We start from the raw sequence: 24,465 nt of genomic DNA, 5'->3' as shown, positions 1-24,465 counted from the left end.
TGCAAAAAAAAATGGCTTTAACCGCTAACACATATGAATATGTTAATGTCGAGTGCATGGGAAATCTGCCATTTTACAGAAAGAATGACTGATCCGTCCCAAAGATCTTTTTAGGTAAAATTAAAGCAGCCCTCATATTTAGCATCTATTTTGTCCTTTAGATGGAGGAATTTGAATATGACTAAATTACATTTTCTTTAATATCTCCTCTGGAAATTAGACCATCTGGCTTGGAGTCGTATTCGATTCTGAAGATGTTTTGAAATGCATTCGTTTTTAATGCATGACTTAAAGTAAGATATAATTCTGCTAGGTCTCTTCTCTGAGATTTGTTTCATGCTTTATGCTGTACACTCTTGAAAAGAAAGGTTCTTTATTGGCATTAAGGCTTCCACACTCTTAGAAAAAAAAAAGGTTGAAAATTGTTGGTTTAACTTAAAAAAAGTTTTGTAGTTCAGTGAAATTAAAAATTTGAGTTAATACAACATATGAGATTGGTTTAATAAATAGAAGCTCGAAATATGATCTTATCTGTTATCAATTAAGTTAATTTGACAAAAGATAAAAAGTTGTGATAACAAATCATGAAAATATTTTTTACAGTGAAACAGAACCTTAAAGTGTTGTCTATTAAACATGAAAGTATTGTGCAATCACTTATACTGCATCATCTTTTTGTGTTCTTTACAAGTGAGACATGAACCCCAGAGTTATATATAGAACCTTTCTGAAGAAACTTAATTTTTATTACTCTAGTTTTTTATTTTTATGTTTTGTGTTTTCATTTGAATTTTAGTTAAAGTTTTAGTAATTTTTTAGCATTGTTTTATTAATTTTAGTACATAAATTCAAACTAAATGGAAATTAGAAATGTTGTTTTGGCAACTAGCTGAAATAAAATAAGTTTAAGTTTCAAGTAACAAAAGCTTTAGTTTGGAACTTTTTTAGTTTACACCTATTAAGCACCTATACACACACACACACACACACACACACAGTTTTATGAAATGAAAGCAAATTCTTCTCCTAATGCATTTCTATGCATCTGTAAGTGCCTGAGACCAGTTTTGGCAAATGCTGTCTGTGCTGTTTTACAGATTCGAAAATACCTCGGCAAATGATCGAAATTTAATTAGCAATATAAATGCCAGAAAGAGCACATTATGTGCAATTGTCTTGCTATCTTCCCAGAAATTAGTCTTTTTAAATGAATTTGCTGTATTAATCATCTCGAAAATATTTTTGATCACTGAATTAATAGTTTTCCCTCCTGTTTTTTAGGTATTCATTGACATAGGTGATTGCCTCTTAATTACTACAACGGCCTCCTCCTATTCTGTCTTATTAATTCATGTTTCCTGGCACAGTCCCAAAAGGCAGTCTCGCCCTATATCTTCTAATTACTTCTGTAATTGAATTTGCTCACTGTTTCTGGGCGATTTTTTTTTAAGGAACTGTTTGTTCGGCGCTTTATTGTGCCTTTGTGTTTCGGTCCTCGGCAGACAGAACATGTAGGGCCTCTTTTCTCTTTTCTCATTAATTTTCCAGAAGCCTGCCTTCAGTTATTTATTTATTATTACCTGCCGAGGCGGCCCCTAACCGTGTGAACGCCGGCGCAAACAGGGTGGAGGAAATTAATTAATTAGGATTGGTGAAACAATTACCTTGGGCCACTCTCTCTCTCTCTCAGCCAGTCACTCATTTGCTGAAGCCTTCACCGATTTGAGAAGTACTTTGAAGTGCCATTACAGATACGCCACGCGGGGCGAGACTGCGGCGGTTCGGGCGACGCGGCGTAAACGTGTTTTTGGAGTGAGCTGTACACCACACTGTTGGTGTAGAGCATAAAGGGATATAATTTAATCCATATGAGAGGATATATATCTGGAAGGCATCCGAGACGCATCGAAGCCCGGGCATAAAAGTCACTCAAGTTAATAGTCACTCAGAGATTAATGGCGTAATTGAATGCGGGGGTGGCACGAGTCGTCTCGGCCCTTATCGGAGCCCATCGCAGTCGCTCGACTGACCGCCGATGGACCCTCAGGGCTCATTGTCCTCGTGTCAGAGGCCATTATCCGGCGGCAGCGGCGGAAAATTCTTCCCTCCGCTCTGACGGTGCATGTGTGTCTTTGAAAAACTTTCCCCCACTCGCCCATTGATTTATTTTTCCTTTTCGCCGCCTATCTCCCCTCCTTTTGTTTCCTTATCGTCGCTTCAGGTTATTATGTGCAAAGTATTGACAGCACTAGAAGGCCTGTGGTCGATGGCGGGCTAATGCATCCGTAATCCCGCCTTTGTCACGGCGAAATGTTTCGCGCGGGTCTCCGATGAGGAGAGAGGTGCAAAGCTGTTGATCCAGGTTTTATTTGTCACGAAGCCCATCCATCAATCAAACCCAAGACCATCTGACTGACTGAATGACACGCCGACTGGGCTGAGGAAATTTGATAACGCCGTATTGTCAGGCAGCTTCCCTGACTTTTTTTTCCCCTCCCGATAAGAAATACATTTGACTGGAGCAGATAAGCGCACAAGGGGCAAAGCCTTAAAGAGAGAGGGTGACACATATGCCATAAGAGGGGGGCTTTTCTTCCTTTAAGAGCCCTGGTGTAAATGATAGGTTTGGCAAACAGGACAAACACAGATTCAAAAGCCTGCAACATCCAAGTGCAATGGATATACCTAGATTATTTAAAAAGATGCCAGATAGTAACAATTCCCCATCTGTTTGTGGCATGCTAGAGTAGGCAGAGAGAAGCGTAATGCCGTGTTTTGCACACGGGTTTAGGGCCTCGCCGCATTATCGCCATGCATTTGATGCACTGCTGGTCAACGTAGCAGCATGCTTTATAATAAAGCAGTAAGCCAGTAAGACTTTCCCCCATTGTAAGCGCCTCACGGTAACCTAAATGTTTGCTTATTTAGAGAACAGGAGGGATTAGTTCAAATCATTTGTGTGGTAATCAACATTGTCACAATTAAGCTTAGCTTGTACCAGAATATTCCTTTAAATTCTGCCAATTATTACGGTAAATTAGATTAACTGAATGCTGGCCACTGGTGTACAATTGCTATTTTGATGTTATGTTGAATAGGCTAATCCAAATTTGAATTGAGAGAACTAACCATTTTGTATCAACTTTCACATTTACTTGGACCTTCAAACGGCCTCATTCATGAAACTAATTTACAATTGGATTTGCAATGATTTACACACAAATAAACTGGCCCTTTGGCGTGGTGGAATTCAGAAAACATATTCATAATATAATCAAAATATGTGTATTTTTTATCCATTTATTTCATTATTAAATAGATGACATACATATTAGCAGAGTTCTTGTTCCCGAACTCATCCGTTCCCGGCCATCTTTCCCAACATTAACTGCAGAGGGACACTGACCCATAAAAAGATTCTCCAGCAAAGGAGAAGAAAGCAAAGAAATTTCCAGAGGGCAAGAAAATGGACGTTATTGTGACCCGTACATTAACACACTGTATGATTAAGTAAGTTTTTGTGCTGTAATGACCAGAGGCTAAGGAGTCCGAAAAGAAAGGGGGGGGAAAAAATCAATGTAAGACTGCAGCAGATTAGCTTGACAAATTACATGCGCTCGGCTGGCCCATTGTACAGTATGTCTCCTATATTCTTTAAGAAGACATCACAAAATGGAGCTGCCAAATGGCGTATGGACTCCCGAGATCATTTTTATTGATTTTGCACAAACATCAATGAAGGATTGTGGTGGTCTTGTGCTCCTCGTGTCTTGGATGTGCGGTCGGGGTCCAAATGCCGCTGCATCAATACTGGGTCAGACGCTGTCATTGTTCCTGCCGATGGACGATCTCGTTCTTGAGATCTCCTCATCTAGAGGACAACAACAACTCTTCAGTGACTGAGTTTTGGCGAGAGAAATAGTTATGTTGTTGAAGAAGCCGATAAAACAGACTGTTTTGGCTGTTGTGGCTTTGTTGTAATTATACAAAAATAGCATTAGTTTACATGCGTATTCAGTGTGTGTAGAGGATATTTGTCTTGCATTTGGTTTGAAAGTCTCTTTAACTTCGGCATTTCTCAGAAACAGCAATGCAATTAAATAGAGATCAAATAGAGACTTTTTCTCCTGAGAAATAGACCCTATAATCTCACTTGAGTTTCAAAAGAGAGCCTAACAGTGTCTCAAACTGCACTATCTTGCCAAAGATACCAACCTGGACATTTATTGGTCTGAAGATTACTTTCTCAGGAGTCTCGACTGAGTTCTCAGTTGCTTGTCGTTTAAGTTTCATCTTTGTCTCAGTCTTATCCCGAGCAATAACAGAAGACAATATACTCCTAAAACTAAAGGTTCTTTATTGGCGTCAATAGATCCATGAAGAATCTTTAACATTCATGGAAACTTTTCATTACAGAAAGGGTTCTTCAGATTATTTACATAAAAAAAAAAAAAAAGATCAGTTCACTGAAAGGTTCTATGTGGAACCCAAGATGGTTCTTTCTCGGCATCGCTGCCAAAACCCCTTTTTGGAACCTTTTTTTTTTTTTTTTAAATAGCATGTGGTTTTAATAGAATATGAGCATATAGAATAGAATATAGATATGAGCACAGTTTGAGACATCATTGAGATCTCCTCTGAAACTCTGGAAAAAGACTAATTTTTAGAAAATAGCATGTGGTTTTAATAGAATTAAAAGAGAAATGTTTAGGCTCTTATTGAGACCTTTGAATTTTGATTGCAGACTTTATTATATGAGCACAGTTTGAGACACCATTGAGATCTCCTCTGAAACTCTAGAAAATACTCATTTTTTGAAAATAGCTTGTGGTTTTAATAGAATTAAAATAGAAATGCCTAGGTTCTTATTGAGACCTTTGAATTTTGATTGCAGACTTTATTATATGAGCACAGTTTGAGACATCATTGAGATCTCTGAAACTCTGGAAAAAGACTAATTTTTAGAAAATAGCATGTGGTTTTAATAGAATTAAAATAGAAATATTTAGGCTCTTATTGAGAACTTTGAATTTTGATTGCAGACTTTATTATATGAGCACAGTTTGAGACATCGAGATCACCTCTGAAACTCTGGAAAAAAACTAATTTTTAGAAAATAGCATGTGGTTTTAATAGAATTAAAATAGAAATATTTAGGCTCTTATTGAGAACTTTGATTGCAGACTTTATTATATGAGCACAGTTTGAGACATCATTGAGATCTCCTCTGAAACTCTGGAAAAGACTCATTTTTAGAAAATAGCATGTGGTTTTAATAGAATTAAAATAGAAATATTTAGGCTCTTACTGAGAACTTTGAATTTTGATTGCAGACTTTATTATATGAGCACAGTTTGAGACATCATTGAGATCTCCTCTGAAACTCTGGAAAAAGACTCATTTTTAGAAAATAGCATGTGGTTTTAATAGAATTAAAAAAAGAAATGTTTAGGCTCTTATTGAGACCTTTGAATTTTGATTGCAGACTTTATTATATGAGCACAGTTTGAGACACCATTGAGATCTCCTCTGAAACTCTAGAAAATACTCATTTTTTGAAAATAGCTTGTGGTTTTAATAGAATTAAAATAGAAATGCCTAGGTTCTTATTGAGACCTTTGAATTTTGATTGCAGACTTTATTATATGAGCACAGTTTGAGACATCATTGAGATCTCTGAAACTCTGGAAAAAGACTAATTTTTAGAAAATAGCATGTTGTTTTAATAGAATTAAAATATAAATATTTAGGCTCTTATTGAGAACTTTGAATTTTGATTGCAGACTTTATTATATGAGCACAGTTTGAGACATCATTGAGATCTCCTCTGAAACTCTGGAAAAGACATTTTTAGAAAATAGCATGTGGTTTTAATAGAATTAAAATAGAAATATTTAGGCTCTTATTGAGAACTTTGAATTTTGATTGCAGACTTTATTATATGAGCACAGTTTGAGACATCATTGAGATCTCCTCTGAAACTCTGGAAAAGACTCATTTTTAGAAAATAGCATGTGGTTTTAATAGAATTAAAAAAATAAATGTTTAGGCTCTTATTGAGACCTTTGAATTTTGATTGCAGACTTTAGTATATGAGCATAGTTTGAGACATCATTGAGATCTCCTCTGAAACTCTGGAAAAGACTCATTTTAAGATCTCATTTGTGATTTTTCTCACAGGAGCATTTGTAAGACCAAACTACTGTATGTCAACAATTGTCTCATGTGTCTATTTTGTTCAGGAGAAACAATTGTTGATGCATCTACAACATCTTGATTAATGAGCAATTCAATTGAGTCTATCATATGATAGACGCAATTGTTAAAAAAATGGTAATATTATCATTTGTCAAACAATTCCCTTTGACAACATCTTTGATTGTGTCTTAAAGAGAAAAGCGCTAATCTTGTTTCTACTAAAACTAGTTTTTCTGAGTCATCTCTTCATGCCAACACACTCTCTCTCTCCAGTAGAGCTGTATTAATGCCATCTATCAGCGCTTGAGAAGAGCATGTAACGTGATAAGAACTGGCAGCGTGATTCATTTGATTCTATTAGCATGTATCAGTGTGGCAGCGTTAAACGGAGCAGATGTTAACAGTGGGAGGTGATGGAACAGCTTACACACACACACACACACACAGATGCCGCAAACTGTTGCGTGCACTTGTCAGCGAGTGTAAACGCGCGTGTGTGCTTTATGATGCCATTTAAAGGAGAGCGTCGTAACGTAGGCCGTTTCCCACAGCGGCCCCCACGTCTCGCTGTGTTTGTGAGGACGTTCCTACACCTCAATAACTCACGTTTTCTTTGCTTTTCACACACAGGCAAACGCTTGTGATTTATCTTCCCGTGAGCCGGTGGCATTTATGGGCTAGTTGTGAAATTCTACAACTACAGTATAAACAAGTGGGAAAGAAAAGCCCAGGATGGAGAAATGCGTGTGGAGTCACGGCCAGTCCGTCTGAGCACGAGACCTCCCGGCGGTTCTGTCTTTAAGTGTGTGTACGTGAGTGAATATTACTCGCGGGAGGCGCTCAAGTCTGACTCCATGCCTGGAGTTAATTGTGTTTTTTTTTTTTTTTTCTGTATGAAACTTTTAAAAATCCAATTAGGGGCTTGAGTTCATCAAGGAAGTCTATTTGGAGTTTTGGAAACTATATCTTGAATGTGTCCTAAAAACAGATTAAGACTTTGAAGTCATTTTATTTTATGATAATAATTATAGCCTTCATGTGAGCTTAGTGTCTGTCACTAAATACACACTTCCCCAGAGGAACATTTATTGTTCGGACGTTGCTCTTTCATTGCTCTCAATACTTATTGTACTACTTATTGTTACTTATAGTGTCGTTCTTAGATGGTTTTTTTTTTTTCGTAACATTCCTTAGGAGTAAAACTACATATGATGAAACTGTTAATAAGCCCATAGGAAAGAAATACTATATATCAATTGTTTCTCCTAGACAGCAATAGTATTCCTGTAAATGACGGACAAATTAAGACTTTTGCTCTTAAGCTTCCTGCTATTTTGCACCTGAGTATCTCATGTTTCCTTTAGTTTAGGAATATATCTTTATAATATCTCAAACATGCTCAAGTTTTGCAAAGACTTTCCAATGAACTTTTTTATTTCTAACAGGGTGCTATTTATGACTCATGAGGTTTTAACTTTGTCTAAACCATATCTCAGATAATATGCTCTTGAAAGAATTTAATGAGAAATGTTTGAGTTTATTGAAAAATCAGACATTTTATATCAGAGTTTGGAATTTTGGATAATCTGAGTACAGTTTGCAATTTTGTTGAGATCTTTTCTGAACATCTAAAATATCATTTGTGATTTATTTTTTTTATTTTTTTTCATACCGGTTTTCTTTTCCATGTTCTATCCAAACATATACGTAAAATACTGTTCATATACACTCTTAAAAATAAAGGTTGATGGTTCCTTTAACGTCCATGGAATCTTTCCATTCCACAAAAGTGAAAAAAGTTTCTTTGGATTATTAAAAAGTTATTCACATTAAGAATAATAATAATAATAATAATAATCTTTTAAGAACTGATCACTGAAAGATTCTTTGGGAAACCAAAAATGGTTCTTCTATTGCATCTCTGTAAAAAACCCTTTTTAAGACTGTATATGATTGTTTTTCTGTATATTTATACATCTAGTATATGTTGACTGAAAGTCTGAAAAATGGTTCAGATGATGATGTTGTCTTATCTGACCACACCGCGAAAAATGTGTTTTCAATGTAATTTAGAACAGCCTAATAGCATCTCCAAAAACCATCCATTGTGTCTTTTTGTCTGAGATCTGGTGGGGGTGCGACACCGCATTGATCTCCCTCTATTCACAAAAGGCAGGCATTTTTGCTGGATTTCCCTTCGCTCGAGAAAAAGTCGACAAGATAGCTGTATTGATCCAGTGCACTGGACAGCCATCAAACCCAGTCTCTGCTCATCTCAGATGGTGGTCCAGAGCCAGTGGCCGTACAGATATCTCCGCACAACCTGCCAGCGCTGGAACACTGTGTGTTTCCTCTTCTGGGAACAAGCGGCCCATTCACACACTTCAACGAGGCCAGAGACTGAGTGAATCACATGTCCCCAAGTCCATTATGATGTGTGGAAACTCTCCAATTAACAGTTTCGGTCTGAGTTTTGGGAAGGTTATGGTAGAGTTGGTTCAAAGATAAATGTTGAATAAAGATGGAGAAATCCTGTACTCTTAACTCTGAAGGTTCCAAACAGAAGTTCCATAGAACTTTTGATTCTCTAGTTCTATGGTGCATTTATGAACCCAAAAGGCAATACTCTAAATCCGAAGGACCCGTTATGTGCAACAAGAACTTTTTAATCTTCAAAGAATAATCAAGAACCTCACGTAGCCAAATTGCTTAGTGGAGATTGAAATCTTGAACTTTTTTTTTTCCAGAATCAAATGTGACCCTGGACCACAAAACCAGTCACACAAATACTGAATAAATAAGCTTTCCATTGATGTATGGTTTGTTAGGATAGGACGACATTTGGTCGAGATACAACTATTTGAAAATCTGGAATCTGAGGGTGCAAAAAAAATCGAAACATTGAGAAAATCGACTTTAAAGTTGTCCATTTATGTTGGCGATTGTGCTGCATTCACTCACAAAAATAAATGTTTTATATCTTTACGGTAGGAAATTTACTAAATATCTTCATGGAACATGATCTTTACTTAATATCCTAATGATTTTTGGCATAAAAGAAAAATCGATAATTTTGACCCGTACATTGTATTGTTGGCTATTGCCACAAATAAACCCGTGCGACTTATGACTGGTTTTGTGATCCAGGGTCACAAATATGACATATTTCTGTTCAAAGAAACAGGGTGACCAAAAGACATGCTCAAGGAGTAAGAGAACTCAAGGTGTCCTCGGCGTTTATGATTTTTTTTCCCTTTCTCTAAGCCTATATCTTATGATACTCATAAACATAAATGCGAGGGACACCTGCCGCCGCCCATGTCACTGGAGTCTTAGAGGTATCATCCTGCGGTGTGTCCAGTTCCTCGTCTGGATATGAAACAACTCTTCACACTTAATTACGGAGGATGAGCGAAATGCCTCATTTCTCTTTGTTATAGGCTAAGCTTCCAGTAATCCCAAACAAAAGGTCTGGCTCTGGAAGCTGTAGGATTTGCTGGTGGGATTATAGTCTCATGGATAATGATGTGCAGTCAGCGAAAGCAAAGCTTTATTTGAATTCAAATTGGCCGGTAAACAAAACCCATCGGTATGTCTGCTGTTGGAGTATCTGTCTAGTAAGCACTGTGTCAATGCATCAGCAACCCCGTGCAATTTATACGGATCTATTATTGCCGTTACAGTGAGCAAGTGTTCTGTTATCTATCCGTTCATTATGAGGGTTGCTGGAGCTCTGTTTCGGTACCTTTTCTCTGTGCTACAGGCCCGGATCTGGCTTTTTGATAGCACCTCTCTCTTGTGTTGGTGTGTTTAGTCTTTGATTAACAGGCACGTGGTTTCAGAGACTCTTTCAGAAGCGTCCACCAATTGTTTTATTTTGACATGTATTTCTTACTTCTGCTAAGTCAGTAATTATTGGTGTTTTAGGCTAACAAACTCACTACTACTATTGCTCATATTTAGGGTTAGGGATTTCGAACAACCCCTCGACTCTAAGTATTAAACTTTGCCAAGTAACGTGTCCCGCAATTTGTGCGACGGACATAAATGATACCTTGATTTATGTGGCTTGTTGAGGAAAGGTATTGTTCTAAGATACTGGTCTTAGAAAAGTCTGGTTTAAGGAGGGACCTGGACTTGACGGAGGGCTCTTTTAATGTAGACCAGGGTTCACCAATCTCGGTCCTGGAGGGCCGCTGTCCTGCAGAGTTTAGCTCCAACCCCAATTAAACACACCTGAACCAGCTAATCAAGGTCTCACTAGGCATACTAGAAACTTTCAAACAGGTGTGTTGGAGCTGGTTGGAGCTAAACTCTGCAGGGACAGCGGCCCTCCAGGACCGAGATTGGTGAACCCTGATGTAGACTAGTTTATAATCAACCCTGAAAATCCCCTAGCAAACATTGAGAACGCTGTAACAATCACATAGCAATGTCCTGGGAGTGGGAATCATCCAGCATTTTCACAACAAGTTCAGTTTCCATTGGATTAGCTGTTCACACCTTTGATGTGGCCTTTTTGACAAAGACAAAGTCATCTAGAAACCACTGATAAATGCCCTAGCATCCACCGTGAACACCCAAGCAATGAAACAGCAATGCCTTGTCAAGCATCATTGCAGCAAGTCCCATTGGTTTCTATTCGGTTAGTTGTTCACTCCTTGATGTGGCTTTTTTGACGTGGACCACCAACTAGCAACCATCCAAAACATCCTGAAAATTCAACACCATAGCAAAGTCCTGGCAGCCATTCAGAACATTGTAGCATAATTGCGTCCATTTCCATTGGTTTCCAGTGGGTTATAGTTGTTCGCACCTTGATGATAGTGCTGCATTTGTTGTGTTAAGACAATGAATGGCTATTCAGATATCAGGCCGGTTGGTAAATCCAGTGTATTATAAGGCACCGGAGTGTGTCAGCTTAGTGTCAGGGCACTCTATATTTCCAAGTCAGACACCTTTTAATTGAATTCAACTGGAGCGAGACAAGATGGGTAAATATAAGCCATACGTTCTTTGCACCTTATTTGCTGTAGGTGGTGATTTCAAATAATGACTTCTGTGTCGTTCTGGAGGTTGTGCAGAAAAACCTCCAGTTTTCACTCTTTCGTTTCATGTTCCTGATGATGAGGCAAAGTCATTTAATTAAACATTTTAAAAGCAGGAAGACCTTAAGGTCCTAAGACAACTCAGAATACCTAGAACAATTAGTATGCACGCAGACCTGTTATTCACTGCTCTGCAAATGTCTTTGCGAGTCTGACCTTTGAGATGTTCCTTAATAAAGGTGTACGATTTTTTTTTTTCTACTTAGAGCACATACATATAATCAAAATAAAGTGGAACTTATAGCTCTAAAGCATCTCTCTATACTGGTCTCCTGAACCGTATCCACAGCCTATGATGTTGTTCTGCAGATAACGGCGCCTGCATTTCCTCCTGACCGTATGTGAATCTCAAAGCTTTCATCGCTTGGTCTTGGCTCGTGCCTTTAAACTCAAGGAAGTGCTTGCGATACTTTTGAGACCGTGTTCTCCTGTTGTTAAACTGTTTTCAGGATGTTTAGTCTAGATCACACACAGAGAAGTGATAATCTCAGTGAATGACATGTATTTTCTGTCATATGAATGTAAAAACATCCCTCACAAAACATTGCAGCCTTAAGTTAAGCATGATGAGTGTTGTCACACAGAGTGTTGAAACTCTGAAACATCCGTCCTGTCTTAGGACTTACAAACCTGTCTTGGCATTTTATTTAGAAAGGTGATGGATTGCCTCAAGTGAATTATGATCAATTTCCACCCTACCAATTTGGGTGAATCTCATGTAAACTGTCTGGCACAAATCTAGGTCATATGTCACAATAGATTATTTAAATGTATCCATTTAGCAGGCACTGTTTTATCCAAAGCAACTTAAAGTGCATTCAAAATAAATATTTTGCTTTTTATATCTATTTTTATAAAGTTATATTTTGCTAACCGATCATTTTAGGACCCTTATGATTTTTTTTTTTTTTAATTTGCATGCGTTAAAAGAAATATCTTTGCCTTTTCATGACAATTTCCAGTTTCTCAATTGTCAAATTTCCATTTTTTTTGTAAAAAAACAACAAAATAAAACAATGATATATTATTTAAATGATTTATAATTTAGTATGTGTACACCATGGTTGTATTTTATTTATTCTTTTTTTGTCAATTTTTTTTGAATTTTATTTATTCTTTTTTTGTCAATTTTATTTGAATTTTATTTATTCTTTTTTTTGTCAATAGTTTTTAAATAAAATAAAAAAATCTAGAAATTTGACCGAAAAATTGTGTAAAAACAATTTTCACTCAGAAATTGCTAGTAAATTTCACAAACATTTACACACACACAAAAAGCCACGTAACACTGAATTAAATGTGTTTTTTTTAAGTAATAAGACTACAATAGTATGTTCACGTAAAATGTACTCACATTTTTTTACAGTCTAGGCTTAATTTTCTTAATGAAAAATATAATTCCATGTACATTTATTGTGATTCTGTGCTGTAATCCAAGCTTTGAGATCATCCATTTTTGATATCTGTTTGCATGCACAGACCACACACACAAATGAACTTATTTCATCAACTGTATGCCTAGTACGTGAATTACGCAATCTACTCCAGTTTTCTTTTCAGATTAAGCAATTTGTGTAACATGGCCACAAGCTAATTTAATAACATAAATGTTATTATGGTCCATTAATAGCACATGGGGAGTGTCTGGTGGTCTAGTCCCACTGGAGCTCTGTTCATTCAGCATTGAAGAAGTTCACACGGAGGTTCACTCGGGCTGTGACTGACAGGTCTCGAACCCTGAAACGCTTCCCCTTGATTACAGATTCAGCGGGGCCCAAAAGGAAGAGCACAGGGGTCTAAAGTGTCATCCTCCCATTAAGCTCAGCTTGTGTAACCATAATGCGCACAAAATAGCAGTGAGAACACACTCATGCATATGGAAATGAACGGCCATTCATTCGTACATCAGCGATGCAGACCGACTCCATCCGAAACGCATTAGTATTCTATGACTGCAATGCAGAAGTGAACAGACACACTGAGATTCGTAAGTTTTGACTCATTTCCACCATTTGTTTAATGGTGGTTGAAGACATCAGCCCGTCACTTTGATTGCAGCCATAAGATCAGTTTAATAAGGCAATCTGTGGCGAGGCAGTAAATCTGTTAATCCTATTACCAATTAAAAAGGAGAGGGTTTTTTTTTTCTTTCCCAAAATTATATTACTGTTATTTTTGTTTTGATTACTATTATATCTGTTCTCTTTCCCTGCACCTTTGCAGGGTCATTAGTCAAGGTAGTATTTTGATTGAAGTCATTATTGCTTTTCTTTTGTAGCAGCACCGTAGAGATTAACACTGAAGCATGTTGTATGAGCAGACAAAGCCTCCGCAGTCAGTGCAGTGGATTACTGTCAGTGCGGAGGTATAGGAGGACGAGGCAGCCCATAATTCCTATAGAAAGGTAGACAAACACACAGCCACCAACCAACAACTTTCCCCGCAGAGGCCTTTTGTCTTCCCCTTGTTCCTTTCTACCCCAGCGCCCTGTCAAAACCGATAAAGAGCGCTGACCCGACCAGAGCCCAAGTGTGACACCGACACCGAATGTGGCCCGGATCATTGCTTCAAAGCATCCTCTTCAATTTAAGATCCTGTTGTCGGACATTTGAGATCTTATTATGTAATTGGAAAGAGCAATTGCAAATTCATAAGTGCATTTAAATATGTGAAAACCGAAATAGTGGAGAATGCATGACCACTGTTGTGGAATTTGTCACTGTGTACAATTGATTTTCTGAACAGGAATTAGGATTATGTCAATCCATATAATTGCTGGGTTATGTAGCTGTCATTGTTTTTACTAGTATTTCATCATGGCTTGTTTAGAAATTGTACATTAAATACCTTCACTGTGAAAAAATAAATAAATGCTGCGCTAAATTTTTAAGTGCAATCAACTTGGATGTTTAAGTCATTTCAACTTAAATTTCATTAAAACTGGCTTTAAAAAATGAGTTGAATCTTGGATAACTTGTTTAAAAAAAGGTGCTTAACTTATTTTGATGGTTTAAAGCAATGCAAAAACAAATGTTGTCATAACTTATTGATCATATAATTTCTTACAGTGTTGATTGATTATGAAAAGAAATTATTATTATTATTATACATTTAAATGTATTTTTACAGTGGTTTCTTGTTGGTGTTGTTGTATGGAAGCAATGAATGTTCCCTGGCTATACATGGCATGGCTGTGTATTTTTCTGAAGTAAAATCTTTATCAAATAGCCATTCTTTGCGTTTGAAAAAAGCCAGCCCATTACCTCACGACTGCTTTTGTTGGCCCTTTACAAGAGCGAACAAAAAAACTGTTATTCAGGAGAAGGCTTTAGATTTTTATTGTTGGTGGAGCTCGCAGTGTTATTGTATTAAAAAGAGCCATCTGGGCCAGAAACAATGGCTTGAAATTATCTATGAATACCCAGTGAAAAAAAATATATAAAGCTTTCTCCTTCTCATTATGTTTTGGTGGGGGGTTTGTAGACTATAAGTGACTTTTGTTGTTCTTGATGCATTCTTCTTCTTTTTCAATCGGCCCCTTTTTCAGATAGTGTGGAGCTGTAGAGGGACTGAGGCGGGCGAGTGTAGCCGCTCTGCGAGCACTCTGTGCGGGCGAGCGTCGCGAGTGGACGCTGGTGGATCATGAGAGCGGGCGCTGGAGGAGAGCGCGCCGGGGAAGAGCGTCTGCTCGCCGGCTCGCGTCTGAGGATCCGCCCGGGACGCAAGCGGGAATGTGGATGTGTCAGTCAAACTGTAACTCTGTAAGTAACTCTGGTATTATGGTCTGTGCGTGTCTGTCTGCCGGGACAGGATATTAATTAGCGATTCTAACGGCTTTAAATAGCGTGTTATTATTTTAAAATGTTGATTTAATATAAGCTGCATTATTTATTCAAGCTATTTGTTTATATTGGCTACACACAGATGTCTACTTGTTGACTGTTCGCGGCGGTTTGGAAAACTTTTACGGGGTAAAAACGTCATTAATTTTGAAAACATTAAAAACATTAATTTTTAAAACGTCTGTTCAAATAAAGTAAAATTAACACACACACACACAAATTGTGTGTATCTGCAAAATTGCGTCATGAGAATTACAACAACAAAAAAGCATCTAAAGATGAATGTTATAATCTGTTATTATCTGCCAAACTTATACATTTCAAATAAGCTCATAATTTGTAGCCTATGTGTAGATGAATTGTTTAATTTCGTTTTTGTTTTTTTGTTTTAATGTTTTAAGTTTCTGATTTCGGTCCCCGTTTTTTCTGAGACATTAAAACTGGATGCCGTTATCATGTTGACAGAAGAAGCCTATATAAAGTAGTGTGTTATTTGTCATATTTTGATCTGCAGTCAGCGCGGCCCCTAGTGGAGAAAACACACACAGACACACACACACACACACACACACACACACACACTCTCTCTCTCTCTCTCTCTCTCTCTCTCTCTCTCTCTCTCTCTCTCTCTCTCTCTCTCTCTAATTAGTATCTCCTAATTTAAGACGTAATGCTTGAATAATTGTAACTCTCACTTTCAAAGAATGTTTTGTGTTTGTTTTTGTGTAGGCCTACACATAAATTTATTAAGATGGACTGAATTTGTTGTGAGATATTGAACGCAAACATAAAATAATTGACTGAAACATTTTTGGTAGTTATTTTCATTCATTCGTTTAGATCCCATGCTTTAGGTTAAACGTAGCCTATTGTTGGGATAAAAAATATGCAAGAAATTAGATGGGTTTTTTTGTTGTTTTTTAAGGGTTGACAGATTACGATTGTTCTATTTATGTTGCTTTTTAATATTTCTTAATTTTTATTTCTTAGGTAGGCCTAATTATTTATTTTAAAATAAAAACATCTCAGAACCAATCAACTGATATCATTAAAACATATTTTAGTTAACATTAAGAGACTTGCCTCTTCACAACTATTGTGAAGAACTGCGACAATTAACAATTTAGCCAAAGCAGGAGCCACTCTGGGATGTTAGAGATTCCCCGCTGTTCTACACATTTCCATAAGCAGATTAAGGCACTCAAATGCAGATCGAGAGAGAGAGAGAGAGAGAGAGAGAGAGAGAGAGAGAGAGAGAGAGAGAGAGAGAGAGAGAGTTGCATTAGAATGGCGCATCGTGTTCAGATTCTCACGTTCTCAGAAGTTGAAGTCGAAATTGACTATTTGTTTATTTATTCATGCATCCATCCTTCAAAAGTGCATTTCAAAATCGTTCACATACGTTAGGCCCCTATATCTTTGTATTTTCTGTTGTGTTTACTCTGTGTAATTTAGGCTTTTATAGGCCTATTCGCTGAAAATTATATCGCATAGTGTATATTTTTAATAAAACAAATTTATGGAAGAGTCTGCGTAAATGTGGTGCTGGGAAATATTCTGAAAGTGTCTACGATGAGCCTTTTCATATATAAATATCACCACAAGAGGACGCTATTGAAACATAATAAGATCTGCTTTCGTGCATTGTAACAAAAAACAAAAAACAAACAAAAAAAGAAATCATCCGGCGTGTTTTTCCTGACATTAAGCCTGTTTGGATATTAGTTCCACTTTTTTCGTGTTGTCGAGAAGCCTATAGTCAACTTCTGCTGAAGAATGAACGACTCTTAACTCCTGAAGAACAGATATTATAGTTAATATTCGGGTTTAATGAAAGTGTCTGATTATCAGGCTGTCCTGTTGGTGGATGTTATTTTGAAGGAGGTTCTGCTGAATAAACCCTCTCCCCTTGTCACTCTTCATGGAGTGGATTGTAATAACACAAATCCTCAGCACTCAGATGGTCAGTGTAGTCAGATTTTGTAGTGCTTTTGTTCATGGTGATGTAATGACAACAGCCCAGACAAAACTGCCTGTTTGTGATGATTGACGGCTCTCCATTTTATAATTCGCATTACGCTTGAGCCAGTTGTATAAGTTGTATAAAGTATACTTTATAAATAACCTACAGAAGTTTTGACACATATCATGGATATTGTTTCAAAAAATGGGAAGAAATTAAATAACAGTTAAAAAGTTGAATTAATGCAGTTGTTTATTAAAGATACGAATAATACAAATAACAACCGAGAGTGATCGCAATATTAATTATAACTATAGGCCTATAATATTAGAACGAAATTAAATTGTACATTTGTATTTAACACACTTCTACGCCTTTTAGTGTTTTAAGAAATATTCAAGCACAAGTTTGTAATATTGTAAGACTTTGCATGATGTTTGAACTTTAACTAAAAAATGTTTCTTTTTTTCTTTTTAATTGTTTTGAACAGTCTGTTCATTTAGACGTTAATTTATGTATGATATATTCTCAAAACAAAGCGACGAATCCAAAAACTTTTCACACAAAAAGCACAACTGTGTTTTAGTGTTTGGTTTTAGGATCTTAAGATCATCCGTCCTTGTAGCAAATATACTTTGATTAGAAAGTCGTTTGTGTGAAATATTCTCACTTTAGTTCTTTCTCTGATAACACACACACACACGCACACACACACACACGCACAGTGCTCATTGGTGGAGAAGTGCTGCCTGTGGCTCAGCGCTGCACTGCTGACCGCGCGTAACCCCGCCCCTTTATGCAAATCCAAGAGACACACAGTCGTGGCTGAGGGAGCAGACGCGCTCTGATTGGTCAGCGACAAACCCATTTATATTCGCTGACAGTCGCTCTATGAATGGTTGTCTATTAACTTGTTCAAAAAGTATCAGGAGTTGACAAGGGCTCTGGCGAGGAGGCAAACCGAGTTTGTGTCGATTCCTCAAGACTGAGAAAAGAAGTTTGTGGAAACCAACAGGACCTAGCGCTTACTTCCTCAGCAAAGTTACCAGACCTGCTAAGGTAACTTCAGCAGCAGCCTCCACTTTTTGGACTTTTTGTTTTGTTTTTGTTTTTTGTTTTGTTTTTAAACTGCTGGTGGGGAAGACTTTCATAAACTCGTTTTTAAATGTACAACATGATGGAAACCGAGCTGAAGCCCCCGGCGCCTCAGCCTAACACGGGGGGCACGGGGAACACCAACTCCTCAGGAAACAACCAGAAAAACAGCCCGGACCGGGTCAAGAGACCCATGAACGCCTTCATGGTGTGGTCGCGGGGCCAGAGGAGGAAAATGGCACAGGAGAACCCCAAAATGCACAATTCGGAAATAAGCAAGCGACTCGGGGCCGAGTGGAAACTTCTGTCCGAGAGCGAGAAGCGGCCGTTCATCGACGAAGCCAAGCGCCTTCGGGCTCTCCACATGAAGGAACACCCGGATTACAAATACAGACCCCGGAGGAAAACCAAGACCCTCATGAAGAAGGACAAGTACACCCTGCCGGGCGGGCTCCTGGCGCCGGGCGGTAACGCCATGGGCGCCGGTGTGGGTGTAGGGGCCGGCTTGGGCGCAGGGGTCAACCAGAGGATGGACAGTTACGCGCACATGAACGGCTGGACCAACGGGGGCTACGGCATGATGCAGGAGCAGCTCGGTTACCCGCAGCACCCGGGGCTCAACGCGCACAACACGGCGCAGATGCAGTCCATGCACCGCTACGACATGAGCGCGCTCCAGTACAACTCCATGACCAACTCGCAGACCTACATGAACGGATCGCCCACCTACAGCATGTCCTACTCGCAGCAAAGCACGCCGGGAATGACGCTGAGCTCCATGGGCTCGGTGGTCAAGTCCGAGTCCAGTTCGAGTCCGCCGGTGGTCACGTCGTCCTCTCACTCCCGGGCCGGACAGTGTCAAACAGGGGACCTGCGGGACATGATCAGTATGTACCTGCCCGGGGCCGAGGTGCAGGAGCAGAGCGCGCAGAGCAGACTGCACATGTCCCAGCACTACCAGAGCGCGCCTGTGCCCGGCACGACGATTAACGGCACGATCCCACTATCGCACATGTAAAAAAAAAAAACAAAAAAAATGAACTTTTCTACACTGCTGGACTCCTTTGGACTATTTTTGTACAGAACACTTTTTTTGGGGAGGGGAAAGTTGTATAGAGCTCAAGGAAAGAACACAAAACTTTTGCTTTCTATTTAAAAAGGAACGGTAGGAACTCACAGTTTGTCGTTCTGTTGTTCTTTTTTTTCTTCTTTGCCTTTCTTTGCTTTGCTTTTTTGTTTTTTGTTTTTTAATTCCAGAAGGTGTATGCGATTTGGAAAAGTAGAAAAACGGGGGGAGAGTGAAGCAAATGTTTTATTATTGCAATCGACTTTTTTTGTACAGTATTTATCAAAGAAACATAATAACAACCAGATGTAATGTTTGTAAACAGCAGGAAGTTACGTTTTTATAAAAAGGCAATTGTGGAACAACAACATAAAAAAAAAAAAAGAAAAAAAGAGAGAAAAATATGGCACAATAACTGATGTTTACTGCTTCAGTATATGCTCCAAAAATTCTGCAAACGCTGAAATGAAAGAACGGGATAAAAGAGTTTCTCACTGAAGGTACATAGTAATAAACCATTATAATTATTATTCTATTATTACGTTCTAAATGAGAGAACAAACAGAGGCACTCTCGCAAGGTTAGACCTTTTTATTTGATTTGATTATTTTCGGTCTCCCACTCTTCATCTGTTAGGTATATGAAGTTTGTGTTCTTTATTTTTCTCATGGTTTGTAAAATTTTCTGTACATTTTCTGTGATATTTTAAGTTTTTATTTTAAAACTTTCATTTTTCGTAGTTGTAAAATGTGGCCTGTACGCAGTTGCCAACGCTCCATGTATATATTTTAACTAATAACATCATTATAACAGTTACAATCTGAGTTTTTTTTTTTTTTTTTTCAATATGCAGTTTGAAATGAATAAATTTTTGAAATTTGGATATTTGAAATTGTTTCTGGTTTTGATTTTATTTAACATTTGGCTTGATATCAGAATCATACGGTCACTTTAATATGCATCCACAGTCTCTAACTCAAACACAATATTATGAATTATGTGTCTTAATAAGATGACACACTTACACATGGGTGCAGCTCTCTGAAAGTAAGTATATTGGATTTGAATGTGCAGAATTATGACAGCGTGTTTATTGGTGTTTGATTCCAACAAATGAAATGTTAGATGTTATTTAAATGAAGTGAGCATTAAGTTAACACCGTCTCTATGTTTTTAGTGGAAACGAGGACTAAGTTTCTTGCCTGTAAATCTCTGCTCTGCTCGGGGAGATAAAACGGCCCAAACGAAATGAAGACGCACGTCAAGGTAGTCACTTACTTTATAACTTTATTTCACATTTTTATAAGAGTGCAAGAGTTTATTTATTTGCGCGCAGATTTTTTAAAACGACTAAGTTTTTCCATTTCATATTTTTAAATTTCATCATTTCAAAAATAATATTTAGAGGTGCGTTTTTTGGATTGTGTTTTTCAATAGCAATTATATTGTTGATTATAAAACAATACACATAAATAACTAGCCTGTCCTATAACATAGGCTATATGATTTTTTTTTAATATATATTAGATGCATATTGATACAAAGTTCAATTTGGATGTTTAAGTCATTTCAACTTAAATTACATTAAACTGACTTTAAAAATGAGTTGAATCTTGTATAACCAAAACAAGTTGAACTTACATAATGTTGTCAGCTTATTGATCATATAATTTTTTACAGTGTGGTTTTTAAAATAATAAAACCGTTCACATTCGATCGCTGAAAATTCGATTTGGAGTTTTGCAGAATGAAAATAGAATAACAGTAAAACATCAGGCGTCTCTGCTCACTTCACATAGAGCTTTGCGTTCACATTAATGTTCAGGTTTAGTGTTTGACACCGTTTCGAGAACATGCTGCTGGTTCTTGTTGTGTCAGTCTCGAGTCCAGATGAGATGATGGAGATGAATGAAGTGTGTGTGTATATTTCTCTGGTAGATGAGTGTGTTTCTTGCCAAGGCAGCGAGGCATCTCTTACAGCGGGTCTCGGGGGAGAACGGCTCACATTAAGCGCTGAATGAATATTTGACGAGGGCTCATTCCGACAAACGTGTCCCTGCCGGACTCTCAAAGGGTCAGGGAGCACTGCTTGAATCCATTATTTATACAAGCAGAGGAATTGGTTGTAATGGCTGAATCTGTTTGATAAACTGGGAATTTAAGTGAACTGGAAACGCGTCTAAAAAGGAGCTTTCCTAATGGTTCAGTGTGTAAAGAAACTGTTTTTGCTGAAATGTTGAGATTTAAGGTTCATTACACATACCCTCAAAACAGGGTTCTTATGTAGCCTATCCTAAAAAAAAAATGCAGTTTAACATAGAAGTGATGTACTATTGAAGAACCGATATTTGTAACCACAGATTGACAGCTGAAAATGCTGATTAAAATAAGTGTTATGATTCACTTTTGATGATAGACACATACACTTATGGAAAAACAGAATGCGTTTAGGAAAAACAATGTATGAACCGCAGCGGTTTGTGGGATTAGGCTATAGTGATACAGGCTATGAAATAATAGGTTGAGACATGTAAATAATGGCATCTGATTTTTGTAGTTCTGTTGGTGGATTCTAAGAATAATAACATGAAAAGAGTTGCTTTAGCTGTCATGTGTGTGATTGTATTGCCTATTATATTACGAAAATTCATTAGAAAGTGCTTTTGTTGAAATCGCTCGTTTATCGGTAGGAATATCATATGGGATGATGGGAAAACTGCTGTTGTGGAGAGGCAGATAGCCTACATCTGTAGAGCAACAGGTGCTAAGCGCGCGCTCGAGGACTCAAAACTCTCATCTCTGAGAAACCTTTTCACGGGAACATCTTCAGTCTGAGCTTTTTAAAGATTTTATCTGGTGACAGACAGTAACACGGACTATTTTTGAAAATACTTACGGATTTAGGCCTATAGAGCACCAAACTAACTCATCCCTTCAAATGTAATTTATGATGTTTTGTCTCGGCAAAACAAGTCTTGACGATGCCAATTTCATTATAATATGAGCAAATATAAGTTGAATAGGGGATTACATATATGTGGCCGATTGACCAATGGGAAAAGCCAAAGAATAAACCTCTGCTACTACTACTACTGTAAAAAAACAACAACAACAACATTTTGTTGGTTTAACTTAAAAAAAAGTAAGTTAACTGGTTGCCTTAACATTTTGAGTTCATTGAAATTATAAATTTGAGTTAATACAACAAAGATATTGGTTTAATAAATAGAAACTCAAAATATGAGGTTATCTGAACCACATTAATTATCTTAGTTGATTTGACAGAAGATAAAAAGTTATGATAAATCATTTTTTTCAGTGTACTAATACGAATACATATTGTGAATATATTATTAATAATAGCTAGGCCTATTTGTTGTTGTTTGTTATTATTAGTATAATAATAGTATAACAATATAGTATCAGTATATAACAGTTCATTAATCACTTATTGATTTTATTAAAATGTCGGCTCTTAATCATCATAAAAACGTTGTTGTTGTTATTAGGCCTGTTATTATTGTTGCGGTTGTAATAATTATTAATTGGTTATTTTTAGGTTATCCTCGTTATTTTAATTCTACAAAGAACAATGTAATGCATTACATGCATAAATGACTTAAATTGTAAACATCTGTAGCGTGTGTCTTTATGTTTAATGTGTTGTCTGTTGTCTGAGAGTGAATGGGTGGAGAAAGGCGCAAACTATTTGGAGAAAGTAATAAGTTGTTTTTTGTGGCCGTGTTTGCGGGAGGGGGGCCAGTGATGGAGGGGGACTGGGCTGAATTGAGGACTGTCAGAGATGTCTCTCATTGGGTGAATGATCCAGTGCAGGTGCAGGGAAACAGGGGGATGGGGGTCTCAATGAGACCACACACTGTCAGCCAGCACCACAGCGGTCTCGCGCCGCGGCCCGAACCGAACCTGAACAAACACCGTGGCGCGTTATTATTTTAAAGCTTTTCATTTATTTTCATGAATCCAACAAGTGCGTTTATATGACCAGTATGAAAGCAGATGTTTCCCATGTCATTGCTTGTTTGTGTTGATATTCGTTAATTGTTCATTTGAGTCACCACTAAAGAAGTTATATATTTTATAGATAGCGATCGTTTGTTTACGCGCGCGCGTTACATTAAACAGTCTGAAAACGGATGGATTAAAACAAACCCGTTGTTTAATACCACTGTGCATTCTGTCATAATTTTACCCATGATCCTGCTGAAGACTTTGGCACTCAACTCCAATTCAACTTCCGACAACTGCTTGTCATCATATTCACGCATGCCAGTCTTTTTTTTTTTTTTTTTAACTGTCAAAGTCTTTGTTGTGCAAAGTTACATTTTAGTAAGAGCCTCCTTGTTTGCAAATGCCAATAAGACATTTTCCTCAAGAACCCTGTTTATCCCAGAACATGCTGTTCAAAGACACTAAAGTGAACACACCTTTTAATGTTTGCATGCAATTATATGTTCATATATTTAATTGTTTGTATTATCTGGTGCGTGTTTATACATCAGCAACTTTGATTTGCTACATTTGTCAAACCTGAAAAATGAGTTTGATGCGGTCTTGAACATAAACTAGTATTTGTTTTGTTACAAATGCACTCGTGATTAATGACAGGATAATTGGTGCTTTTTCTCGACATCATTGTAAATCATCATCTCGTAATTAATAATATGGATTGGGTCTTTGCGGAACAAGCCTCATGGTGGAGAGATATTTAGAGTTATAAAATTGAGTTTTATCATCATCATTAAATGTTTCATATGGCCACACAATGAAAATCTTTCAGTGAGCATTTGGACAGTTGCTCAGTTGCACGATTTCAAATGTAGTTTCAAAGATTCAAATTCAGAAATTCTGAGCTCTGTTATAATTATAGCCTATGGTTTACGCGCGTTTTTTTTTGTTGTTTTTTTTTTTGTTATGCTGATAACGGATCGAACAGTTCAGATCAATGAATCTATGCAAGCAGATCACATGTGTCAGTGTGCAACAGATGACATCAGTCTGTGTGTTTCTGTCCTGTATCATTATGCGGGGCAACAAGTTTGACCATATGCAAAGCTGAGGTGCGAGTATTTCATCCCACGCGAGGAACAATCTGTGCTTTTATACAGCAGATCAGTCACAGCAATGCGGATCCTTTTAATGCACCACTGAGTCTCAGACTGGGATAGACGGGGG

At 37.5% G+C, this 24,465-nt stretch overlaps 2 protein-coding genes across 5 annotated transcripts in view; both read left to right on the top strand.

Annotated features, from left to right (window-relative positions):
* Positions 1-24,465, top strand: part of LOC311084540 (uncharacterized protein) — a 53,038-nt gene that overhangs the window by 10,813 nt on the left and 17,760 nt on the right. For 2 of the 4 annotated variants that reach the window (XR_014606547.1, XR_014606548.1), the window contains exons 1-2: positions 14,927-15,067; positions 20,450-20,538. Coding sequence is in view for 1 of the 4 variants with exons in the window: in XM_084116654.1 (XP_083972780.1) it covers positions 14,858-15,067 (210 nt within the window). In the remaining 3 variants the exon portion in view is untranslated. Of the gene's footprint in view, positions 1-14,857; positions 15,068-20,449; positions 20,539-24,465 lie in introns of those variants that run through there. The other 2 variants (XM_084116654.1, XR_014606546.1) reach the window with 1 other exon arrangement.
* On the top strand, positions 17,739-19,674 carry sox2 (SRY-box transcription factor 2). The gene has a single exon (XM_084116647.1). It carries the CDS (start codon positions 18,277-18,279, stop codon positions 19,222-19,224), a length of 948 nt encoding a protein of 315 aa, XP_083972773.1. The 5' UTR covers positions 17,739-18,276; the 3' UTR covers positions 19,225-19,674.

Source organism: Abramis brama (genome assembly GCF_963993115.1).
Source record: "Abramis brama genome assembly, chromosome: 6".
Classification (NCBI taxonomy): domain Eukaryota; kingdom Metazoa; phylum Chordata; class Actinopteri; order Cypriniformes; family Leuciscidae; genus Abramis; species Abramis brama.
Note: the sequence above shows the minus strand (reverse complement) of the source record. Positions and strands in the feature narration are given on the sequence as shown.